The sequence below is a fragment of the Zalophus californianus genome, chromosome 6, assembly GCF_009762305.2.
Source record: "Zalophus californianus isolate mZalCal1 chromosome 6, mZalCal1.pri.v2, whole genome shotgun sequence".
NCBI classification, from domain to species: Eukaryota; Metazoa; Chordata; class Mammalia; order Carnivora; family Otariidae; genus Zalophus; species Zalophus californianus.
In genome coordinates this window covers 136,843,606-136,867,738 of record NC_045600.1, presented here as the reverse complement: position 1 = coordinate 136,867,738, position 24,133 = coordinate 136,843,606, and the positions used below count along the sequence as shown (strand labels likewise).

At 41.5% G+C, this 24,133-nt stretch overlaps 1 protein-coding gene across 16 annotated transcripts in view; it reads right to left on the bottom strand.

The window, feature by feature from the left end:
- AKAP13 (A-kinase anchoring protein 13) overlaps positions 1 to 24,133 on the bottom strand; it is a 323,215-nt gene that overhangs the window by 185,497 nt on the left and 113,585 nt on the right. For all 16 annotated transcript variants that reach the window (XM_027570071.2, XM_027570075.2, XM_027570077.2 and 13 more), the window contains exon 3: positions 12,250 to 12,397. In XM_027570071.2, coding sequence (XP_027425872.1) covers positions 12,250 to 12,397 — 148 coding nt within the window. The remainder of the gene's footprint in view (positions 1 to 12,249; positions 12,398 to 24,133) is intronic.

Sequence of the window (24,133 nt, the reverse complement as noted above, 5' to 3'; positions counted from 1 at the left end):
CATGTAATCTATCAAATGATGAAACATTTTGAAAAGCACAAAACTACTTGATTTTATTTCACTATTATTAGCAATTCAAGGCCTACCACAAAAATGACTTCAGCTGTCAGATACACGTTCTTTCCTGTAATGTAATAACATCAACAACATCACCTGGTTCACACAGGGATGATGCGATGCTGTGGTGAGAAGCCCGGTTCAGGGAGAGCAAGCATGCCAGAGATCAGTGCCCACCATACAAATGGGCAGAACCCACGAGCTGCCACATACACGCCACCCCAGAGAGCTCCACTTGAGTAAAATCCACACTGTTAATGCGAGTAAGACCTTCCTGGAGAAACCAGTCTCTGTGGGATTTTCAGCCTCACAGAATTAAGTATGTACAACATGCAGAATATAGTCACTGAAACACACTGTTTTCCCTCAACTTCTCAACGCTGATCTCAACTGGCTAGAAGTACGCTCCTAACATCATCATCATTCTTCCAAAAAATCTCTCTGATGAGAAAAACCGAAAGGAAAATGGAGTCGGGTGTTTCTGCTGCGTGAGTGATGCCACCTTGTGCTTTGCTTGAATCACCGCAGGCCCCTGCACCCGCAGTTTCCCTGCACCCCCTTGCACGCAGAGACTGCTTGTCCACGGTGGGAGTGAGGCTGAGGAAGCCCTCTCCAGGCCCACAGATCTCACCTTCCATACTGTGGCCACAGGCCAGGAGAGGCTTCAGACGTGGACAGAACAAACTAAGCTTTCTGCTGCCTTTGAAAGAGAAAACAGTAATTGTTTTTCCGTGTGAACAATGAGAATAATAAGTAAATTGATTTTCCGCATACAATTCTCCAGGGGCCTCCTTAAACCCTTTACCCTAGTGTCAAAAGAAATCTCTCACTGTTGTGTAACTTTAGGGGGGCTGCAAGTATTTACTGACCACGTATCTACTATATATCAGGCACCCAACATGTCATTTTCTCTATACAACAAATTTATGAGGTATGTATTGTCCTCATGTTACAGATGACAAAACTGAGACTTCATGAAGTAATATGCCCAAGGTTACACAGATATTTGAAGCAGAATCCATTATTCAAATTCAAGTCTGATGCCAAAGGACGTGGCCTATTATGTCATGATGCAAGAGTTCTGTCCCTGCCTGCAAGGAGCCCAATACTCAAATGACAGGCCAGTAAGACTACTGAGCAAGAACAGGTTCATTAACCATTGAGATCAGCTTCCACATAAACAGGTAACTCCACCCCATACAACCTCCTGCTTTCAGAGTTGAATTCTTTCTAAGAAGGCTGTAAGAAAAGGGAGCATCCCCTGCCTGGTGCATGTGTGTGTGCCCGCACATGCCTGTGTGTATACCCACATATGTATTTCAATTCAATACATATGTTTAATATATTTAACATATGAAATGAAATTAGGAAAAAAATCTTATTCTTCCTTTGAAGGGCAGCCAGCCTAATTATATAAAACAACAATGTCAATAGAAACAAGTCAACTGATTCAGGTAGTAGATTTGGAGATTTTTCTGGCAGAAAAGTGTTTCTTTTACATTGTTTTATAATGGGGTGCCTGGGTGGCTCAGTCAGTTAAGCATCTGCCTTTGGCTCAAGTCACGATCCCAGGGCCCTGGGGTGGAGCCCCGCGTCTCTCTCTCCCTCTGCACACCCCATGCCCTGCTTGTGCATGCTCCCTCTCTTCCTCAAATAAATGTTTTTAAAAGGTAAAAAAACAAAACAAAACAAACAAACAAAAAACTCTGTTCTATAACATCCAACAGCTAGATATGCACCAAGCCCAGGGCACTGTGATTACAAAGGCGAGAGTCTCAGCCCTCCGTTTCAACCCTCCAGAGGTTTACAGTCTATAAGGCAGAATCAAACAAGTTGCAGAGAACTGCAAAAGAAGTTCTCTGGAAACACACAGCGCAACTGGTAGGAGAGAAGCAGGACATTTCACAGATAAGAGCAGGAAGACTTCACAAAGGAGGTGACCGCTAAGAAGAACCTTCGTGACAGGCACCCCACTCCCAGCTCTGCAACCCCTGGGGTTCTTCACTGCAACCCTCAGAACTCAGAGGCATGCTGTCTATGTTATCTTACCTAACACACTTATATAATACTTGTGATGTGCTAGGCTCTGTTCTCTGTGCTTTCCAAGTAACAGTTCACATACTCCTCAGGGCAACCCTATGTGGTAGATACTATTATTACACCATTTACTAGATGCAGAGACCAAGGCACAAAAATATTAAGTAATCTGCCCACGGTGATAAATTTCCTAGGTGGCAGAATTAGAACTCAAGCCCACTTCCTTGCTCTAGAGTCTGCCCCTTCTCCTAAGATTTATGGGTACAAGAAGACTTGAAGAGGAAATAAGGGGACCATGGAAGAATCCACAGGGAAGGAGTAAGAACACCAAGCTCAAACCCTGGCTGTAAGACTCTTATGCTGTGTGACTCCAGATCACTTCTGCTTCTCTGGGCCTCAACCTTTTCATCTATAGCATGAGGGAGCAGCCCCTACAGTCCCCGGTGTTTCTCTAGAGGGTGGGTGTCATCACGCAGCAGCTGGAGAGGGAAAGTTAGCAAGAGATTCCAAGAAAAAGAACAGTTTGAAAAGCATAAAAATGGAAGCAGAAAGTAAGTTCAAGGAATGGAAATTACAGTTTCGGGAGGATATTAACTTGGTTACATCTAGATGCCCAGTGACAGCAGAGACCAGGGTTCAAACCTATTTTCCTTACTTCTTAGCTATGTGGCCTGAGGTAAATGACAACACCTCTAACACTGTTAAATCTAGACAGTCTCCGGATCTTATAAGTGAAGAGCTAGAATTTAGAAGAGTCTTCTCAAATTCCTTAATACCATCACCCAAAACAACATCACACCTAGCCTCGATTCATTTCCAATTAAATAAGACAGACAGAAAGGTGTAACAATATGTATTTCAGTCAGAAGAATTACTTTAAAGTAAGAACGGTGTGGTTCATGAATCTAACCAATAATTATAGCACAGCATTACAAGCCTCCAGCCTGTGCAAAGGTGAGAAATCCAAAAGCTTGAACCAGAAAGGGAGTCACAATGCCACTAATGGCATCCACCAACCTATAAATACCTAAACACCGTCCGCCCCCCCTGTAGGAGCTGAGAGGCATTCCATATTCCAGGTTTCCAGACCTTCAGTTTCATCACACACACACACACACACACACACACGGTGCGTGAGTGCAGAAAAGCCACGGTGAAGCAATACCACCTTACTCAAAACTGCGAAGGGTAGAAGTGTCTGCACAGAAATCCATCTGGCTAGGACAGGGTGAAGACAAAGTAAAGGGAAAGAAACAGAAGGTGGCTCAGGGGAGGGAGGGAGGGAGGGAGGGAGAGAGGGAGGGAGAGGGAGAGGGAGAGAGAGAGAGAGAGAGAGAGAGAGAGAGAGAGAGAGAGAGAGAGAGAGAGAGAGAGAGAGTGTTGGCACACACGCATGTGTTTATTAGCAGCCCACGTGTGCCTATCTCTTTCTGCCACTTTAGCAGAAAAAATTGGTTAGAAGGTGGATGGTGGAAGGTGGTGGATGGGTGCGTGAACTGTCAGCTCTGTGTATACGTTTTTGTGTAAAATAAAACTGTATCAGAGGAGGCAGGAGCGGCGATCCGATCATTAGCCTGATATTTTTTCCTTCAGACATAAACTCACAATCTGAAGGCGAGACTATGATCATCCTAAGTAAAATGTGCCATAAATCTGGAATTTGTTTGGCATGATTACAGGCTTCTTTTTCAAAAGAGACACTGAGGAGTAAAAGAGGAGTGGCGGGCTGAGGGTGTCCTGGACCGGCCTTTATTTTAAAAACTTAAGGGTACACGGGGAGGGCTCTACCACTCAAAACCACAGTGCCTCACCCTGCCGTCTGGAAATCAGCACGTGAGGCTGCCGGCACTACTCTCTCCCACTAGTGTTTTCTGTTATGCTCGAGTGGGTCTCATGACTGTTTTTTAATCCCTATAACCTTTCAGATAAAGCATTTAGGGTGGGAAAAATCAACATGTTAAAAAACAAAGTTATAAAATACGGACCCAGTAATAAAACAAAACCCGCTGCATAGGCACACATAAAACGTCTGGCTGCCATGAATTAGCTCTAGAGACATGACTCTCTCCAGGGCCATCAGCCTTCCAACTGCCTTTGTAGACACAAAATGCAAGGTATTAACGATGCCCACACCTATACTGAAAAGACACGGAAACCACATCTGATTTGATATAATCGCCACAATTTAACCTCTCTTTACGTAAAAAAACAGAAGCTGCAGTAGAAAGATGAGGGTTTTCAGCCAGTGGCAGAGTGTTTCTCCTTCCACTCAGTCTCCTGGTAACAAAGAAGGAAAATAAGAATCACAAGTTGTTTTAGAAAGGGAAGTTCTGAAAAATTTACTGAGCTTCTTCTGAAGGAAGCAGCCCCAGAGAATTTAAAGGGAAGAAGACAACCAGTAAAGAAATACGGCCTAAGCTTCAATTCCATTTCTAAAACTGCCTTCTCAATCTACCCTGCAATCAGGTCCAGTTCTTTCTTCTACAACAGAAATATACAGTAAATTCTGGGGTGAGGGAGATCTGTTTCTGACTGACTGAGGTATGTGGGCAACTAGCTGAGGAGTCAGAAAATACCAGGTGGACTCATTACCCTTTACTGCGCACAGGGTAGGTCATCCTGAATAAGTCACTCCACCCTGAAGTCCAACGCCACCTGCCTTCCCGACTGTTAAAAACCATTAGAGATGGCCATGCACAAAGCAGGGGGGTGCCTGGGTGGCTCAGTCAGTTATGCACCCGACTCTTCTTGATTTTGGCTCAGGTCATGGTAAGATGGAGCCCTGCATCCGGCTCTGCACTGGGCGTGGAGCCTGTTTAAGATTCTCTCTCTCCCTCTGTCCCTCCCTCTCTAAAACTAAACTAAACTAAACTAAATTTAAAATGTTCCTGTTTAGGTCACTCAAGGAAAAGAGATTCCCAATACTCTACAAAGAGCTTCTGTGGCAGGACCCAGTAAAGCTCCGAAGCTAAAAGTTACCTTTGGCACTGGGAAACTGAAAAGATAAAGAGAAGGGGGGTAAATGCAGAATAAACAAAAACACAACAAGAAGCACGGGGTAAATGCAGAATAAACAAAAACACAACAAGAAGCACCTGGCTAAGGGGCACCCCGGTGGCTCAGTCAGTTAAGCAACTGCCTTTGGCTCAGGTCATGACCCCAGGGAGCCAGCTTCTCCCCCTGCCTCCCACTCCCCCTGCTTGTGCTCTCTGTCAGATAAATACATAAAAATCTCAAAAAAAAAAAAAAAAAAAAAGGCAGCACCTAGCTGAGGAGCAGCAATGTTAATTAACTGCTAATGCTCCTCTTAAAAGCATCTAATTCCACCCTTTCTTAGGATGGCAGGTCAGGAGGTATGTGTGCTCATGAAGTTGGAGAGTGTTTCTGTGGGCTCCTTATCACTGTATGAAGCACCGTACCCATGGAAACGAAATACTGCTACAGATAAACAACTCTGCTGAAGCATGACCCAAGAATTACTTCATTTCCTATTAAGCTAAAAGCGGCATACATCCCAGCCGGGCCTTCTCTTTTGAGGATGAAACAACTGAGACTTTGTTTGACCAACTATCCAAAAAGGAACGCTGAAAGTGCTCGCTGGACCAGCCCAGCCCAGTCCCACTCAGAGCATGGTCTTTTTTTTTTTTTTTAAGATTTATTTATTCCTGAGAGAGAGAGAGAGAGAGAGAGAGAGAGAGAGAGAGAAGAGAGAGAGAGAGAGTGTGTGTGTGTGTGTGTGTGTGTAAGCACGGGGAGGGGGAGGGAGGGGGGAAGGGAGAAAGAGAGAGAGAATCTCAAGCTGAGATTCTCCGCTGTGCGCAGAGCCTGACACAGGGCTTGATCCTATGATCCCGCAATCACAAGCTGAGCTGAAACCAAGAGACGGATGCTCAACCGACTGTGCCACCCAGGCGCCCCCACTCAGAGCATGTTCTAAGAGAAAGGCTGTGGTAATGAGTCAGGGTGGAAAACACAGAAATAACTATGTTTTATTGTTTCATTTTGGCATTAAAGTTATTTAAGAAGTGGCTATACAGGGTTAAAGGAAATTTTCAGTCTTCAGGATCATGTGCAGAAAGCACCTCCTCTTAGTTTTGGTGGTCTAATGGTAGATGTGCAAATTTGGTATGTGTGTAAAATGTCTCTTTTTGTGTGGGAGTATTTAAGCAGAATGGGACAAAAAAAACAACAGGCACAGGAATTTCATCATGTACATTTTTGGGGGGAAAGGGGCTAATTAATACAAAACATAATCTACCGTATTTCAGCCTATTACGGTAAGGCAGTGTTTCTCAGTGTTTTATTCACTGTCATCCCCCCAAGGAGCCTTTGTAGGCATTGTTCTCTATTCGCCCCTCCCTATCCTAATGAGACTTTAATACTACAGATAATATCCTCTATTTGTACATGTGTCTCTATGCTTAGAGAAAGATTTTTTGCCCTCTGAGACCTGATTTTCACTCCCTTGGCAGGGCCATGGCCTCCACTATAATACACGTGGCTCAGAGTCCAGTGCTGGATCCTTAGTTCCAAGTATACAACGTCCACATAAGCATGAGAGCTGGGAGAGTAGACAACAGATAGTTTTTCCCTTCAATTAGTTCTGTTTGTTTTTCCAGGATAGCAACTATATACACTGGCTAGCATTGGGACAATAATTTAAGATTTTTAAAATCTACAATCATACCTGTCTAGGGACAGCCTTACAGCAGGAGTGTTTTGAAGAGGGAGACTGTTAGAAAGTGTCCAATACAAAGTAACGGATTCTTTCGCCACAGAGGGAGGGTCCAGCATTCTGCGATTAGGCCAGTTTGAAGTCTACAGCTTCTTTTCAAATGTGTAATTCAATCTGGCAACCGTGGACATCAGCTACTAGAGACGGGTCTGGGCTCACAAAAAGTGAGACATACATTGTTATCCACCTGTAGAGCGACCTGGGCTGTGAGCACTGATTTTTAATAAACCCAAAAGGAATTCTGATCACAGCAAATAGGGTTTTTCTTTCTTTTTTTTTTTTTAATGACAAATCTACTATATGTAGTATCTTCCCTTTGACAAGTGAGAAAAACAGGAGAGCTGAGTCAAATTTTAGGTCAACGAATATTTGTAGTTCTCCTGTCCAACAAGAACCTTTGCTGTACACTCTTAAAGTAAATAACACATGCTGAAAAAAGACTGCATTTTAGGAGAGATCCTGCACCAAAGCCTTTCATAAAAATAGTATGCAGCATCCACTGAACATCCTGTCTCATTTCCATTCTGAAATCAATGTCTGCTTGATCTAAATTCAAATTTAACTAATAAAAATGAATACAATAAAATGGTATTCCATATCCCTCAGGAATTATCTTCCAAAGATATTCAGACTTCTTTATATTACTTACCAGTCCTGTGTTAAGTCTTTTAAAGAAAAATCTCTGCTTCATCTCTAAAGGAAACTCACTGTTTAGTTAAGGTGGGATTTGCGGTCGGGATTTGTTTCATACAAACAGAAAAGAATGGAGGTATTTTCCTTTACTACAAAGGCAATACCTTTTATCTTTAGAGATGTATATCCATTTCAGGCTGTATTTCATAGCAAATTATATTCTTAACCAGAAAATTCATAGGTGTTTTGAATATAACATTTTATTATATAGCTTGTTTGTGCCTAGTGTTAATCAGCACCCAGATAGCTTTATTTTCCGAAGAGAGGACACTGTTTTCAGTCTTCAAAATGTTTTTATTAAAAGTTACTACATATGTTTTAAAAAGTAACATGCTCACTTGTAAAGCATGCAAACAATTCAAGGGCAAATAAAGTAGAAACCAAAGTCTCCACCTCACTGCCCCCCAAGATGCTTTTATTGTACTTACTTTATTAAAAAGGGGAATCATATCAGGTCTACAGCTTTTCGATGGCAGTAAGGCAAGAAAAGATTATTTTTTACAAAGCATTTACAATTTATAATTAAACATACACACACACAGTTCATTGTAAACTTCTCGTTAGAAAATAAGCAAGAAAGTGAGAAAATAGAAAAAAATAATCTTGGTATCTGAAATTAAAACTTTTTTCTAAAGGACACAATTTAGAAACATTTCTTCCTCCCTTCCACTCCCCCCAATAATAAAAGGTTACAGACTAACATCAAGAAGTAGCTGCCCCCCCCCCCTTTTTTTTTTTTAAGATTTTATTTATTTGACAGAGAGAGACACAGCGAGAGAGGGAACACAAGCAGGGGGAATGGGAGAGGGAGAAGCAGGCTTCCCGCGGAGCGGAGCAGGGAGCTGGACACGGGGCTCGATCCCAGGACTCTGGGATCATGACCTCAGCTGAAGGCAGACGCTTAACGACTGAGCCACCCAAGCGCCTTTTGAAGGTCAATCAATCATCTGGTTTTAGTAAAAACTAAAATGTTACAAAACACTGACAGTGAAACATGCAGAGAAGTGGAAAAATCAGAGCCAGCAATGTGGATGAAACATGACATTAAAAGCAAGAACAAGACACAAAGCTCTTTTTCTTCCCAGAGTCAAGCAAAATGACTAGGACTTGCAGAGCTCATCCCACCCGTGAGCAGAAAGGGTGCACAGACATCATTCCCGGCAGCACCTGCTGCAAACAGACTGTGCACATTTATCCGGTGCCTGGGGTGCACAAAGCAAGCACAGACTTTCCATCAAGAATCTTGACTAATCTAATGAATCATGGAACGCTACATCAAAAACTAATGATGTAATATATGGTGATTAACATAACAATAAAAAATTAAAAAAAAAATCTTGACTAATCTGACACTGCCCACAGCAGACAGGAAATCTGAGGCTATCAATACAGCTAACTGACGCAGAGAAATCATCATAGGTAGCTCTGGAAAGAGAACACAGACTCCCACCCCCAAGCAAAAATTCAACTCAAGAAACCAGAGCAAACTCCTTTTGCATTTTTCAAAAGAAATGGTGTATGTGTGCACAACCTTTCTAGAGGAGTGGCTTCCGAGAACCGGGCTGAATTCAGATAAAGTAGAAATGCTCTTCCATCAAATGGTAGGGATTCCTAGAACAGCCTTCTTAGCATGCACCAACAAAACAGAGAGAAATCTATGCCCTCATGAAGCTGACTTTAGTAGAGGCAGGTAGAAAACAAATAAGATAAATAAAAGATATAATGGGCTAGAAGTTGGTAAGTGCAATGCAGAAAAATCAGAGAAGGGCAAGAGGGAATACAGAGAGGAGGCCATTGTGTATTTTTTTTAAGTAGGCTCCACACCCAACGTGGAGCCCAGTGGGGCTTGAACTCATGACCCTGAGATCGAGACCTGAGCTGAAATCAAGAGTCAGATGCTTAACCGACTGAGCCACCCAGGCGCCCCTTAGAGGCTATTGTGTATTTTATAAGGTAGACAGGTAAGGCATCACTGAGAAGATGATAGCTCAATAAAGAGCTGAAGGAAGGGAAGGAACAAGTCTAAGATTTCCCTAAAAACAGATTTAACGCAGTTTAATTCTAGACTAAAATATTAACTCCATGATATCAACAAGAAATTCAAAACTAACTCAATGCCCTCAGTGCCCCTATCCCTACTAGACCTCCACACGCAACTACAGCAGATGTAGCAGCCTAACAAGACAAGTGAATGGAAAGATCTCACACATGATGACCAGAGCAACAGGCTCCACTCAGCAATCTCCTCTGCTTAAACAGTTCACAGAGCTTCTACCTCACCAGCGAGGACCTCACTGCTGCCCTGCATCCGTATCAAAGGTTTACGTTACAGTGTGGCTCTACATCCCGTTTGGCCTGCTTGGACAGGAGGGTCTTGCAGGGACTCTAAGCCTCTGTTACCTCTGCTGTGATCGGCCACCTCCTATCATCAGCCTGAAAGACCTCAAGTGAGGAGCAGACCATGCAGGCCAACTGGGGTGAGAAGGGGACGGGTTATTGGGCCCTGTAAGCATGACAGAGAACACAGGAGGTGCCAGTGATCATAATTTAAAGGGGAGATAGTGGATTAGTGGATTCGTGGATTCGTGGAAAATGGAGAAGGCAAGTACTAGGACTCCAGGCCCCATGCAAATGGGTCAGGGATGATTTCTGAGGATTTGGATCAAGTTAGCAGAAAACAGCAGAGTACCATAACCATTCTGGTTTGCTGGGGCCGGTAGGGTAAGGGTCCTCGGAGTCCGTAAGTACAAAAGGACACCCAGAGATGGGTGTGGCTGGGAAGGAGGGGTGCAGAGACACATAAAGAGGTTTAGAACCAAAGGCAAGGGAAGAAATGGGAACTAGAATTCAGGAAGGTGGGCTGGAGATCAGACAGGGTCTGGAACAAACTCAGAGCCCCAGGCTGTCATACAAGCAGAGGGGGGCTTGTGAAGCCAAGGAAAGGAAGTACCTGCCGCCCACCCTAATTTCAGTGCCTTGTCAGTGAAGGTACAAGAGCTGCCAGGCAGATCCGTCTCCACGGGGCTGGACTCTGCCGGTACTTGTAACTGAGGACTGCAACTAGTGTACAGGGGAACAGCCTTGCCACATCTGTCCTTTCTCTTACAGGTCCTTGCATCCTCCACATCTACTTACATCTTTCTTACATGTGTGTACACACAATCATACACACACACACACACACACACACACACACACACACACACACACGCACCACCCCCCTAACTTTAACTCCTAACCTGTTTCTAATTCTGGAAGGAGTAAGTTTATAAAAATTACCACCATTCCTTTCCCAGTAAGAGTCCAGTCAGGCACCGACTGATTCTACTTGCTGAGGAGCTGTTTCTCACCATCACCCACACATGACAGAGGTTTTGCAATGGTGACACAGGATGGCACCTGCCCCAGAGCAGACCTCAAGTTCCAGATAAGCCTTTCTGACATGATATACATCACAGGAAACAAGATGCCTGGAGCAAGTTTAAAGGAGGATACTTAATACGCTTTAGGAAAGAAATCAGTATCTATCCTGAACTCCAGGTTAATTTCTAATCCCTAAAAATTTGGGGGGGGGGGAGAAATTCATAGGAATTGTCAAGAATCTTTAAATCCTGTATTTTTCAAAGTCATTTTTGCCAGGCAGGAGGATAAACACAGCTTTCAACCGTCATAAATCCCAGCCCTTGACTGCAGTATAATTTCCAGGAGCTGGTAGGTATCTGACGTGAAGTTCATTTATATTAAATGGCACAGCAATGAAAACCTGGCAATCTGATCCAATACCAGCAAGACTAGATACCAAAAGTGCTTCATAAACTAGTAATTTTTTACACCATCTATTTCAACACAGTGGAATCAGTGTTCTATAAAAACACCGGTAAAAAGAAATGGTTTAGTAAGAACTGAATCCACCTTATTCTCTAAAGGAAAACAGTTAAGTGTCAACACTTTTTAGGGGCTACCCCGTAAATGTGCCCTACTTTGTATCCTGATGAAAACTGGTCAACTGTTAACTTTGAAGCCAGGTCAGTTAAGGAAAGCAGCTCATCTCCAAACACAAATCAGTACACCTGCAGATGTTGGGGCAGACAGGTCAAGAGACAGTCGTTATTTTATGGACCATTTCTGGTGGAAGTAGCAATGATTTCATGACTTTGTAAAGCATTTTTAATAACTACCTATCTTCCCCTTTTAATTCTGTTAAATTTATAATTGCAACAGTGATTACGCATTCATTCTTCCATGAACTATAATTTGTTAATGTGGGTAAAGTTTGGTTTTTACGAAACATTTTTAGGTCTTTCCCTCACAGATACTGAGCAATGCATTACTGACTGTGTTTTGCCTTTGCTTTCGCCACTATGATATTCATAATCAAATCGTCATCACACCGTCATACCATGGGAACCACAGCAGAACTTGTATCTTCCACCCGTTTTAGTTTTCCCCAAATCTCAACATTCCAATAAATTAATGTTTTTGCTGATCCTGAGTTTTATCTTTCAAACTTATGACACCATTTTATTTCGCTAATTTCCAGTGAGGCTCAGATTTCTGTGGAAAAGCAAATTTAAACAAAATGCTTTATTCAACGCATATTTAAAATAAGGATCTGACAGGAGTTCTATTGCCCTGATTCATTCTTCTTCTAACTCCACATTAATGAACACAAAATAAAAATGTCCATGAACCAGTAAAGGCCAGAGAAGATTCCACCCAGTACTTACCAGGAGCAATGGTCTCCAGCGTATCAGCACTGACCTTCCGGGTACTTGTGCAGTGATGGAGAGTGGAACCCGAAAATACCAAGTAGAAAACTACATCATCCTCAATTTTGTCCTCTTCAGCCAGCAACACGGTAACCACACAATCGCCCTAGGAAAGGAAAGACAGAGTCAGGTTCCCCTTGGGAGTCCGTCTTCCCAAAACATCAAATTCAAGGGAAAATCAAATGTATCATCTAAACTGGGTCCCATTCTAGTAGGTTATACAAATATAAACACCGAGCACTTACGTGCCAGGAGGTATTATAGGAACTGAGAATACAAAATTATCTGAAAATGAGATCTTTGTCCTCCTTAAAGCTTAGGTTTTAGTGGAGGTGGCTGGACAAATGAGGTATTACAAAGGTAATAGCTGGTTTGGATATTTACTTGATGAACAGGTAAAAAAAGAAAGAAATCCAAAAGAATCCAAAAATAAGGCCAAGACGATGGAGGAGGCATACTGAACAGTTACATCCTTATACCCGGAACGCCCCCTGACCCCTGTTCCAGTGGCAGCAATAACTCTCACTCTTCCATCCCAGAAATCACTGCCAAGTCTACCCATTCTCCAACAAGGAGGGTCTCCAATGAGCTGGCCTAGAAATGGCAGGGAGCAAAGAGCATACGCTTGGGCTCCAGTCAAATCTACAAAGACTTTACTTAAATCCTCTAAACCCCACTTTCCCTGGCTATATAAATGGAGACAATACCTTCTCTTCTTGAGGCCAATATATGAAAACTCTTGGAACACATTCAGCTCTCAGGCTGTGATAATATTCTTAATCTACAAGGATGGGACAATCACTTTTCCAATTATGTGTTTCCTGACCATCTGGAATCCCTACTCTTCTTTACCCACCTCTCCATCAAACCCTTGGAATTAGACAAAAACCTTGTGTCAGTACCTTTGTCCATGACTCTGCAACTACTGAGAAGATATCACTGTTGTTTATTCGCATATTCTTTCTAGTTTTTACACGTTCGAGGTTTTTGGTTTTTTTTTTTGAGGTTAGTGCCTAAATTAAATATATTCTTTAAATACAGTCCTAACTACTATTCTCCCAATCATAAACATTATACAATTCATGTTGTCACCATAAGATTTTAAAGCACTGAGGTTTAGTACCATCTAAATCTTAATAATGCACCATGAAAAAAAAGAAAAAAAGAATAATGTACTATGGAAAAACCAATTTAGAGAAAGCAAGGCTACTTTACCATTAAATAGGCGTGAGAATACTCCTTCCTTACAGCATTTTTTTTCTTTTCCATTTCAGCAACAGTGAAGCCTATTAGAGAACCATGCTACCCCGTGGCCACAATTTATTAAGCCCAGCAACATCACAGAACAGCGGGTAGTGTTTTATTCAACACTGAAAACCAAAAACCCTAAAAGCAAACTTAGGATCAAGTCTAATAAAAGCAATGCTTCAACAGGTTGATTCTGGAAACAGAGTTCAAGGTATTTCCCAAAGTCCCAGATGCCCATCTCTTCATTTATCCCCAGTGCTTTATGCAGTGCCCTGTACACGGTAGGGGCTCAAATCTGTTCAGTGCAACAGGTAAGAAGTCAGAATGAGCCACAGCCACAAGCTGTGACTTCCTACAAATGCTGAACTGCAAAGTTCCCAAGCACCCTACCACAGGAATAGCACAGTCGGTAAAACAGAATTATCACTGGCTGCAGTCACTATTTAGAATTATAATTGAGACTCGTGTAAGTCCCTTTCCTGGAAACATTTTTGAAAAGCTTAGGCTGGCAAAATATTTAATACCCTTTGGCATGATAAACCACAACCAGCTAAAATGTCTACAGCACATAAGAAGAATAAATTTCTCAAGGTATTGAAATACCATTTTAACCTGGAAAAAAAAAAGTGTGAAAGAAAGCTCTAAAGTTTCATCCTTCTGAGCACAGGTTGGCTAACTATAATCCATGGGTGCAATCCAGCTCTCCGCTTGTTTTCATAAGGCTCAAAAGCTAAGAAAGGTTTTCACGTTTTTAGGCGGGTGGAAAAGAAATCAAAAGAAAAATATCTTTTAACATGTGAAAATGACATGACATTTGAATTTCAGTGTCCATACATAAAGTCTTCTTGGAACCCAGCCATGCCCATTTGTTTGCACGCGGCCTGTGGCTACTTTTGCACAATGAGCCACAGCAGAGTTGAGCAGTTCCCACTGAGATCCTGTGGCCTGCCAGCCTAAGCTACTCACAGTGTGGACTTCTTCTACGGGGGGGATCATGGAATTCTGAGAGAATATATCTTCTTTCCCAAGATCAGGGATTTCCTCTTCACGTGAGACCCAACATCTTGCTAGAAGACTCTGTGCCCAAGGTATTAAGTGGTATCTGGGCCCTTCTTTTAACTGAGGGCAGAGGAGAGGGCTACAGGGCAGTTTAAATCCTTTTAACAAAGCTTTCAACATCAACTTCTTTCTTCATTCCCAAGACAAAAGTAAACAAGCTTTAAAATGCTCTCATAGCTTCAGTTTTGTTTTTTTTTTATGTTAAGTCAAACTACCCAAAACTCTATATAGAGGGCACACAGAAGCCTCATTCACCTCAAAGCTACTTGAAATTCAGATTCCAAAGGCACCTGGCACGAAAGTACCCTGTTTTCCCTGAAGGAGAGCCCTCTGCACTCTCGTCAAGTCCCTGGGAGCAAACAATCCACACTCTCACTCCCCAGCCAGCTAGGACCCCTACATTCCCCCAGCAGTATGGGGCACCTAGAGGCCCTGCAGAGGGACTTGTAAGATTAAGCTAGTGCAGGAGTGCTGAAAAACAGATCTAAGTAAGAATTTTTGTTGAGGTGATTGCTTTAACCATACCTCCCCTAAGGAACATCCTGGTACATGATTTTGCTGCTCATGGGAAGGATACACCCCATGGAATGAATACATAGGTCAATCTGGCTGCCCAGTTAGTAAGTCACATGACAGACTTATTAACTGGGCAGCCAGACTGACCTATGTATTCATTCCACAGACTCATTAACTGGGCAGCCAGATTGACCTATGTATTCATTCCACAGACTTATTAACTGGGCAGCCAGGTTGACCTATGTATTCATTCCATGAATTTTATTATCTAATGACAATATTATCTAGAATATTATTATTATCTAGATATTATTATCTAGAATATTATCTAACGACAATAGATAACAAAGGCAATTTTCTGTACGTTCTTGACTAAAGCCCCACGAAGAGAGGCATCTACATCTCCACTTCTCCAGTAAACTGAAGAAACATAGTGCTCTCCTTATAAAGATACTTTCCTTGTCTCTTCATTAATGGGAAATATGTCCTTGAACCTCACAGTTTTGTCAGAGTCCTGATTATTTTTGCTGACAGGTGACAAAAGAACTAATGGAAAAAGACAATCTATACGAGGCTCCATTTTGTAGATATTGGTGATCCCCAAAATACGAATGCACCATAGTCCTAAATGCCACCAATCAGTCACTTATTTGCCAAGAAAAACAGAATTTTATTTTTTATCTGTTTTTTAAAATGTATTATTTTTAAATTCAATTAGCCAATATACAGTACATCATTAGTTTCTGATGTAATGTGCAATGATTCATTAGTTGCATAAAACACCCAGTGCTCATCACATCACGTGCCCTCCCCTTCACGCCCACCAGAAAAACAGAATTTTAAATGGCAGCTGTGGTCTCAATTCTCCCCATCTTTAACTCATGTATATAGTAGATATATGATATTAATGGTGCTATAATCACCTTTACATATTTACTAATGACTAAAACAAAATTTTTTTCCCACTCAGATTTCTAACCTGGAATTCAAAGAACAGATCTTCCTTCTGTAGAACAAGGATTTTTCTCTCCACATGAAACCCAACACCTTGCTGACAGACTCTCCATGCCCCAAGATATGAGTTATGCCTGGGGCCTTCCTTAAACCAGGGACAGTATCTTGATTAGGGGGAAAAAAGGAATGGGCCAGGGAAAAGCACCAGAGCGATGGGAGAAAGTGAATTACAGCGTGGGAAATGAACAAGGCCTTGCAAACAGGGGAGATGTTAGCTGGAGATGAGGGGAATGAGACGGGAAGTTTTGTGGGAGGAATGGTCAAAGAAGGGCCAGCACTGATGTCTCAGATGGCAAGACAGTGCCAGCCGTCAGGTTTCTGGCAGTGGGCCCTGGCAGCAAGCAGCAAGGTGACTGCAGAGCTGGCTTGTACAGGCTCGTGAGAGCCGATCGCTGTGTTTTTAGGAATTCTGCAAGCCACTTGTTAAACACAGGCATTATTAAAAATTAAATAAGCTCAGAATTAAGTAAATTAAAAACAGATTAATAAATACTCAAAACTCATCACTTTATTTTACCACACCTTCCTGTTACCTTTAATCTCGAGGTTTACATCTATCTTATCTCTATGACAGAAATTCTATCATGACGGTGTGCTACTGCACATTTTCCCCAACAGACACCCCTTGCCAGCCTTGCGTTCAGTGATGTGGAACACTGATAGCTTGAAATCAATGAAAACAGCAGTATTTACACACTGAAATTGGCAAATGCTACAAACCAGGGCTTTTCTTTTTTCTTTTTAACCATCACATCATTGAGAATAGATTAGCAGAAGGGGAGAGAGGGAAAGTGAGAGAATTTCTACAGGGAAGGCAAGGATATGCCATGGCAGGCCCGATCTAGACAGGAGACTGCTTATGAGAATGAGAGTTGAGGACCAGCCATCAGAGAAAACCCAAGGCAAGTACAAAGCATCCCAGGTCCACGGATAACAAGGCTGCCAGAATTCTGCTCACGAAAGATCAATGTTATCACCACCTTAAGTCAATTTGTTTTCTAACTTTCAAATTTGGCTTTTAACTTATTAACATACCACATTGGTAAAGGAATGGTCTCTGTCTGAACCATAGCATGGCACATCACTTTGTTTTAACCTCTTTGGTATGTTAAATGCTCAGCCATAAAAGAGGACCATCATATTTACTTCACATGGTTGTAATTAAATAACTGATAAGTGAAGCTCCTGGGGGCGTCTGGGTGGCTCAGCTGGTTGAACATCTGACTCTTGGTTTTGGCTCACGTCATGCTCTCAGGGTCATGAGAGCGAGCCCTGTGTTGGACTCTGTGCTCAGCAGGGAGTCTGCATGAGATTTTCCCTCCCTCTGCCCCTCCCCCATGTGTGCGCACTCTTTCCTCTCTCAAACAAATATATCTTTAAAAAAAAAAAAAGTGAAGCACCTACGGCACTGCATGGGACATAACGCATGTTCAATAAATAATAATTATTGTAATAATTATTTTTGTATAATGATAAATGTAATGCAGATATAACGGGTAACAGATGTGACACATAACATGGTGACTACAGTTAATATACCGTATCATATATTTGAAAGTTGCAAAGAGAGTAAATCTTAAAAGTTCTCATCACCAGAAAAAAAAAAATTGTAACTGTATGTGATGATGGATGTTAACTAAACTTATTGTAGTAATCATTTTGTAATATACACATATATCAAATCATGTTGTACACCTAAAATATAATGTGATATGTCACTTGTAGCTCAATAAAGAAATACTAGCTATTATTATTTACCAGAATGTAAGCCCCACCTTTTATTCACTGTGATATCCCCTTACTCTAGAATAGGAAGTAGGAGGTGCTCAAAACACACATTTGAAAAGAAAGAAAATGCCGAAACTTTAATAGCAGGTACCTACTCCTACATGGTGGCTTGAGGCCAATTTTAATGTGCTACATGCTTTTCTGTTTTCCAATATTTTCTTTTTTTTTTTTTTAAGACTTGATTTTTGAGAGACAGAATGCATGCATATGTGAGTTGGGTGGCAGAGGGAGAGGGAGATAGAATCTCCAGCAGACTCCCATCTAAGCAGAGAACCCAATGTGGGGCTTAATCCCAAGACCCTAAGATCATGACCTGAAAAGTCAGGCGCTTAACCGACTGAGCCACTCAGGCACCCCTCTAATATTTTCAAATACAGATGGATTCTTTTAAAAGAAAAAAATCCTTATTTTTTTTTAAATAGTCTGCTTACTTATAAATTACAAAGGGAAAGCTAGAAACCTGGTAGATACCATCTGAATCAAGAGATCAGAAAAGGTAACATTATGAATAATGAAACAAACCAGCACCACACCTGATGCCGCTGAGGACACAACACCACTTACAGCATCTCCAGCAAAAATGCAGAACCTCCATCTAATCATAAGCAGACATCACACAGATCCAAGTTAAGAGGTCTTCTACAAAAAAAACTGGCCAGTACTCTTCCAAAATGTCACTAATGATACACAAAGAATGAGGTGTCGCTCCAGACTAAAGAGACCTGCCCAGTAATGCAACACATGATTCTGGGTTGGAAGCTGAATGGTAAAACAAATTGCTTATGAAGAATATTACTGGGACAACTGGAGGCTTACAGATTCAACACCGTATCCATGTTAAAACTCCTGGTTTTGGTCATTGTGCTGTGCTTCTGGGCTTATGTAAGAGTATATCCGTTCTTAGGAAATACACAATGAAGTATCGGGGTAAAGGAGCATGTCTGCAACTTACTCCCAAAAAACCAGAGACAACGATTAAGCAAATACGGCAGGATATTACAGTGAATCTGGGTTTAATGTAAATGGGATTTCTTTGTAATATTCTTGTAATTTTTCTGTAAATTTGAAATTATTTTAAAATAAAAAATTTCTAAGGAATGATTTCTCAAATAATTTATGTAACCAAATACTCAAAAGTTAAAAGGTGCAAAATTAAATTACATTTCTGAGGCTGTTTTCTGTATCCTGCAGACATACATATTTAGGAAAGATATTCTTGCAGGGTTCCAGAATAATGAATTATAACAACAGCGGCCTTTCATTCAAGAATCTTAAGGAGTTTACAGGCCTTCCCAAATCAATTTCCCAGTTTGCCAAAATAATAAGATTTATACCCAATGTTCAGTGAAAGGAGGTAAGTAGTACAAAGTAAATATTGAATGTTAAAGTATTATCTTTCCATGAGGCAGCAATGATTCTAGTACCAAAAGAGTAACTCCAAAGTGAGTCCTTGTACAATTCAGACACTTACTTGCATTCATGCAATTAGCTTCATTTTCTCCTTTAAGATGGGCAATTGATAAGTCACTTTGCCATCAGTTCCTAAAGCAACCAAAAGACTGATAGCTACAGTTTTTCCACAGCCTCAAATCAAAATCTCTCCCTTGGAAAATCAAGACAGCTAGTTTTCAATTGCATTAAAGGCTCACACAACAGAGGGCCACCCAGTAGCAATGAGCATACCTAATGCTCAGCTCTTAGTCACTAAACACCATTCTCCATTAAAAGGAACCAAAGCTACTCCAAGAAAGGCTGTTCCCAGGCCTAGGGTCAGGGTATGTACAAGAGGATCCTGGAACATCTTGTTTTTGACAGAAAATAAGGAACTGCTCAAAAAAGAAGAAGAAAAGAAAAAAAGAAGGGGACATGTTGCACATTGAAGTGGCTTCCTCTGGCCAAATCTGGGACAATTTGAAAATCAAATCAATTAAAAACAGTAACAAACTATAAATAATTAAAAAATAGGAAGTCATGAGTCTATACTAGTACAGATAAATGAATTAAACAGGGAAGGGAGAATTCCTGCAGATGACAGAACAACGAAGGCTGACCAGTAGAGAGTGCTAGAGTGGAAAAATAATCACTCTGCAACCATACTGGTAAAAATTGCATCTAGCAAAAATTATCAATTATCAATCTAGGGAGAAATTCTAAGGAGGAAGAAGATGTTTACATTGTCTTCAAATGTCTCCCCAAAGACTGCTTATTAGTTGCAAGGAAGAAAAAATGTATTTATTCAGTGAAGAAATCTACCAATACTTCGACCAGGTAATCAAAATAAACATCCCAATAAAGACAGATGGACACTGTGTGCCTCCAGAAGGGATACTCAACATGACTTATGTAGTACTCTGGCCAAGAACGCATCTAGTCACAAGGAAACAACAGAAAAATTAAAAATAAGAAGTATTCTTCCAAAGAAACAAAGGGATTACTGTATTCTTCCAAACTGTCAATGCCATGAAAGATAAAGAAAGGCTGCAGACGTGTTCCAGGTTGAAGAAGGCTAAGAGATACGGCAACCAAAAGCAGTATCTATCTGACCCTACTGTGTCGATTAGCTGACCCTTGAACAACATGGGGGTTGGGGGCATGAACCCCACCTGCCCCCGCTCCAGTCAAAATCCACATATAACTTTGGACGCCCCAAAAACTTAACTACTTAGAATGAGAACCGCCAGAGATTACTTTTTACTGCCATATGCAATTTACTGGACAAGCTGGGTGCTCCTGTGGGTGATGATGCACCCCAGGCGCCCCTCAGGTGGTTTTAAGCAGATACTGGCAACAGCTGAGCTCAAGGCAAGAGCACCAGGAGGTGGATACGAAACTCCGCTCCAGTTAATTTCATTCCACTATGATTCAATACTAATTTTCCTATTCATTTACATTTCTCTCGACTGCAAGTGGTGCCGTGTACGGTCTCTACGTGTTTGTGTGCCTAAGTTTTGATAAGTGTTAACTTTTTATAACAGATTTGTGTACATGTTATGGTAGTAAATGATAAAATAGACTAGGATCTACAAATATTTTATGCATTCATGACATACCCAACTTAATTTTTCAATATTTCTGGGCTACATGGTTTGTCTGTGAGTTTTTTTTAAATTATAGCAAATCTCCAAAAAATTTCCCAATATACTTAATGAAAAAAAAAATCCATGTATACCTGAACCCATGCAGTTCAAGGGTCAACCATCCATCCTTCTTGTCACTGTATGAAGCTTGTGGATAGCAAGAACTGCATCCTTGTATAACTGCACACAGTGCCTACCAGGCACAGGAAGTTTCTAAACAACTATCTGAATGAATAAAGGTGGTGGAGCTCAGCTCATGGAGAATATTAACGGCAAGCCAAATGATTCATACTTGGACCTGTGTAGGCAAGAAGAAAAAATAGAGCCTTGTGTGCTCTATGCTGAAAGAAAACTGTGGGGGAGGGGTGAAGGGTGACATGCTAACAGCAGCAAATGCTCATGAAAGGTCTTTACCCCACAGCAGCGTCCTAAAGAAGGAAAATGAGCATAGAGGCGAGGAAACCACATGGGGAAAACATTAAAAAAAATGACTTAAGGAAACAAAAAGAGCTTAAACTGCTACGGTAGTAAGATGATCTGAAAAGAAATACATGTAAGAAAGGCATTCTGTTGAAAATAATTTGATGGAATAGGTAGCTGACTGGCTGGGGGCTGGACAAAGATAGGAAGAGAGTAAACATGAAAAGCGGTATCTCACGAGGAAAAAACGTGGGGGTGGGCCAGGGGAATGATTTGTGAAAAAGAGGGCAATAAGCTTTAAATGTCAAGTTTCACATATCAGCAGGATGAAAAGTAGGTAACACACATCCAACAGGTGACAAGCAGATCAGGCTGTCAGAGGGGGTCTGGGCTGGTGAGGCCGACCTGAGAGTCAGCCGGCACCCAGTGGAGAAGCCCTGAGCACAGACAAGCTCTCCGGGTCACAGACAGCCAAGGCCTCGACCCTGGTGTTCCTGCACGGGAGGGCACGAAGAAGAAACTGATCCGGAGAAACAGACCAAACAAGAAAAGGCCAGCCAGGGAAGAAGAGAAATCAGAGAAGGGCGGATCAGTGGCACCAAAAGAGGCAAGGACTGGACATGCAGCAAGAAAAGGAATGAATTTTAAGCCATCCTCGGAGCGGGCAACGGAGGAGAGACTCGAAGACCAAAGAGCAGCGAACTCATGAACTGCTTCCAGTTCACGTGAAACCCCAGCCGTAAAAGGGCCTCTGTACAACATACCATTCATCTATCTTTTCCTGTGCCTCAAAATCCAGAAAGAGGATCCTGTGAACCCAAGAAAAAACCAAATTCCAGGGCCACCAAGAAAGATGATGAGACTTACCGTATCGCTCTTTGTTAATGGCGGCTGCGACTGAACCGTCTGCAGTGAAAAACTTAGAACATGTATTTTCTCGAGTCTTCCAGGGAGCTCAACTGCTAAACTAAAATAAATACCACTTCCTAGATTCATGATACAGTTCATTTCTACCAGGCAAAATATTTCAGGTTTCTATTTTAACTGTCTTATTGTTAATAATACCCTAACTACAAAAGCCTTTGAAGATGATATAACCTAGGCAAAATACGACTGTTAATCTATACTGATTTGGTAGAAAGCTAGGTTGAATGAATGATAGTTAATGAACTTTCAAATAACTCATTGCTATCAAGTATACAAACGACGATTAGCCATTAGTATTGAGATTTTTGAAATATGAATATTTGAAAATATGAATATTATATTAAACATTAATGTTGATATGTAAATGAGCCTTAAAATGTTTGAAAATATTTTATTACTTTAAAAATTCCCTTTAGGAGCGCCTGGGTGGCTCAATCAGTCAAGTGTCAGACTCTTTGATTTCAGCTCAGGTCTTGATCTCAGGGTAATGAGCTCAAGCCCCGCATTGGGCTCCACAATGGGTATGGAGCCTTCTTTAAAACAAACAAACAAACAACCCTCCCTTTAGTATATGTATATTTTGTTGTTGTTTACCACTAGTATAAAATTTCTGTTCCAGTTCATCAAGTAGATAAGTGAATTAGTAGAAACATAATTTATATGAATTTGTTTGTTACCTTGCTTTCTGTTCTATTCTCATAACCACAGCCCAAAGTCAGTCATCCATTTGTGCTAAACAAGCACACAGGGCCTTCTGTTTAATATATTTCATCTCTGCGGCCAACCAGGTCCTAGAATTATAAATACTTCCTGGTGCCTGCCCTCCAGGAGCCTAGACAGATGTACAGAGACAAAATGCTGCATGGTAAGTGATATAACTGGCATCTCTAGGGGCAGCGGAGATGGATGCCCAAACTCTGCCTTGAGGGGAATGATCAAGAAAGCTTCTGTGGAGAAATGGCTATGCCCAATGCTGCTCAAGGCTCAACACAAACCATCTTTGGCAGGAACATACATTCTGAAAGCTAAGCCATTTACAAGTGAAGCTGGAGAAGAAACTGGTAGGTCTAGTTCATCTTTCTGCGTTCAACATCCCTTCAAAGGGCCTGTTACACAGAAAGTGCTCAATCAATATTTGTTGGGTTGAACCAAAAATATTTCATCCTTCTAAAAAAACAAAACTTAAAATGTTACAAATAAGCAAAAATACTAAGCTTGTTTTGCTCATCCCTTCAGTTAGCTAAACATTGGCTGGGCACTTGGGTGAGGTACCATGGCAGATACCAAAGATACTGAGACAAGACAGTTCTTGCTCTCTTGGGGCTCAGAGTCTTTTTAAGGGAGAAACACAAGAAGCAATGATTACAGCTGTACAAAACGCACTGCAGGAAAAGCAAGGATCAGGTACTGCAGGAAGTAGAGGAGGCTCTGGATGCTATGCTGAGCAAAAGTCAGGGGAGGGAGGCTTCCCAAGGGGCCATCTCAAACACAGGCCATTGGAATGAGCCGCAGCGAGAACCCTCTCTTGCCTGATTTCATACTGTTTGAAAGAGATAACCACTGCAATGAGTGGACAAGGGTGATGTGTGGGAGGAGGTGAAAGAGGCTACAAACTAAATCTAAAATTACTCAGGAAACGGCAGTCAGATCTGAAAGCTTCTACGCACTGAATGAAGCTACCAAAATATCATATATTAGCAAACCTCAAAGAAATATCGAACTTCTTATATTTCTGTCCTTCTGTCAAGTGCCATTCCTTGGCCTTCTGTATACTGGAATTCACTCGAAAGTAG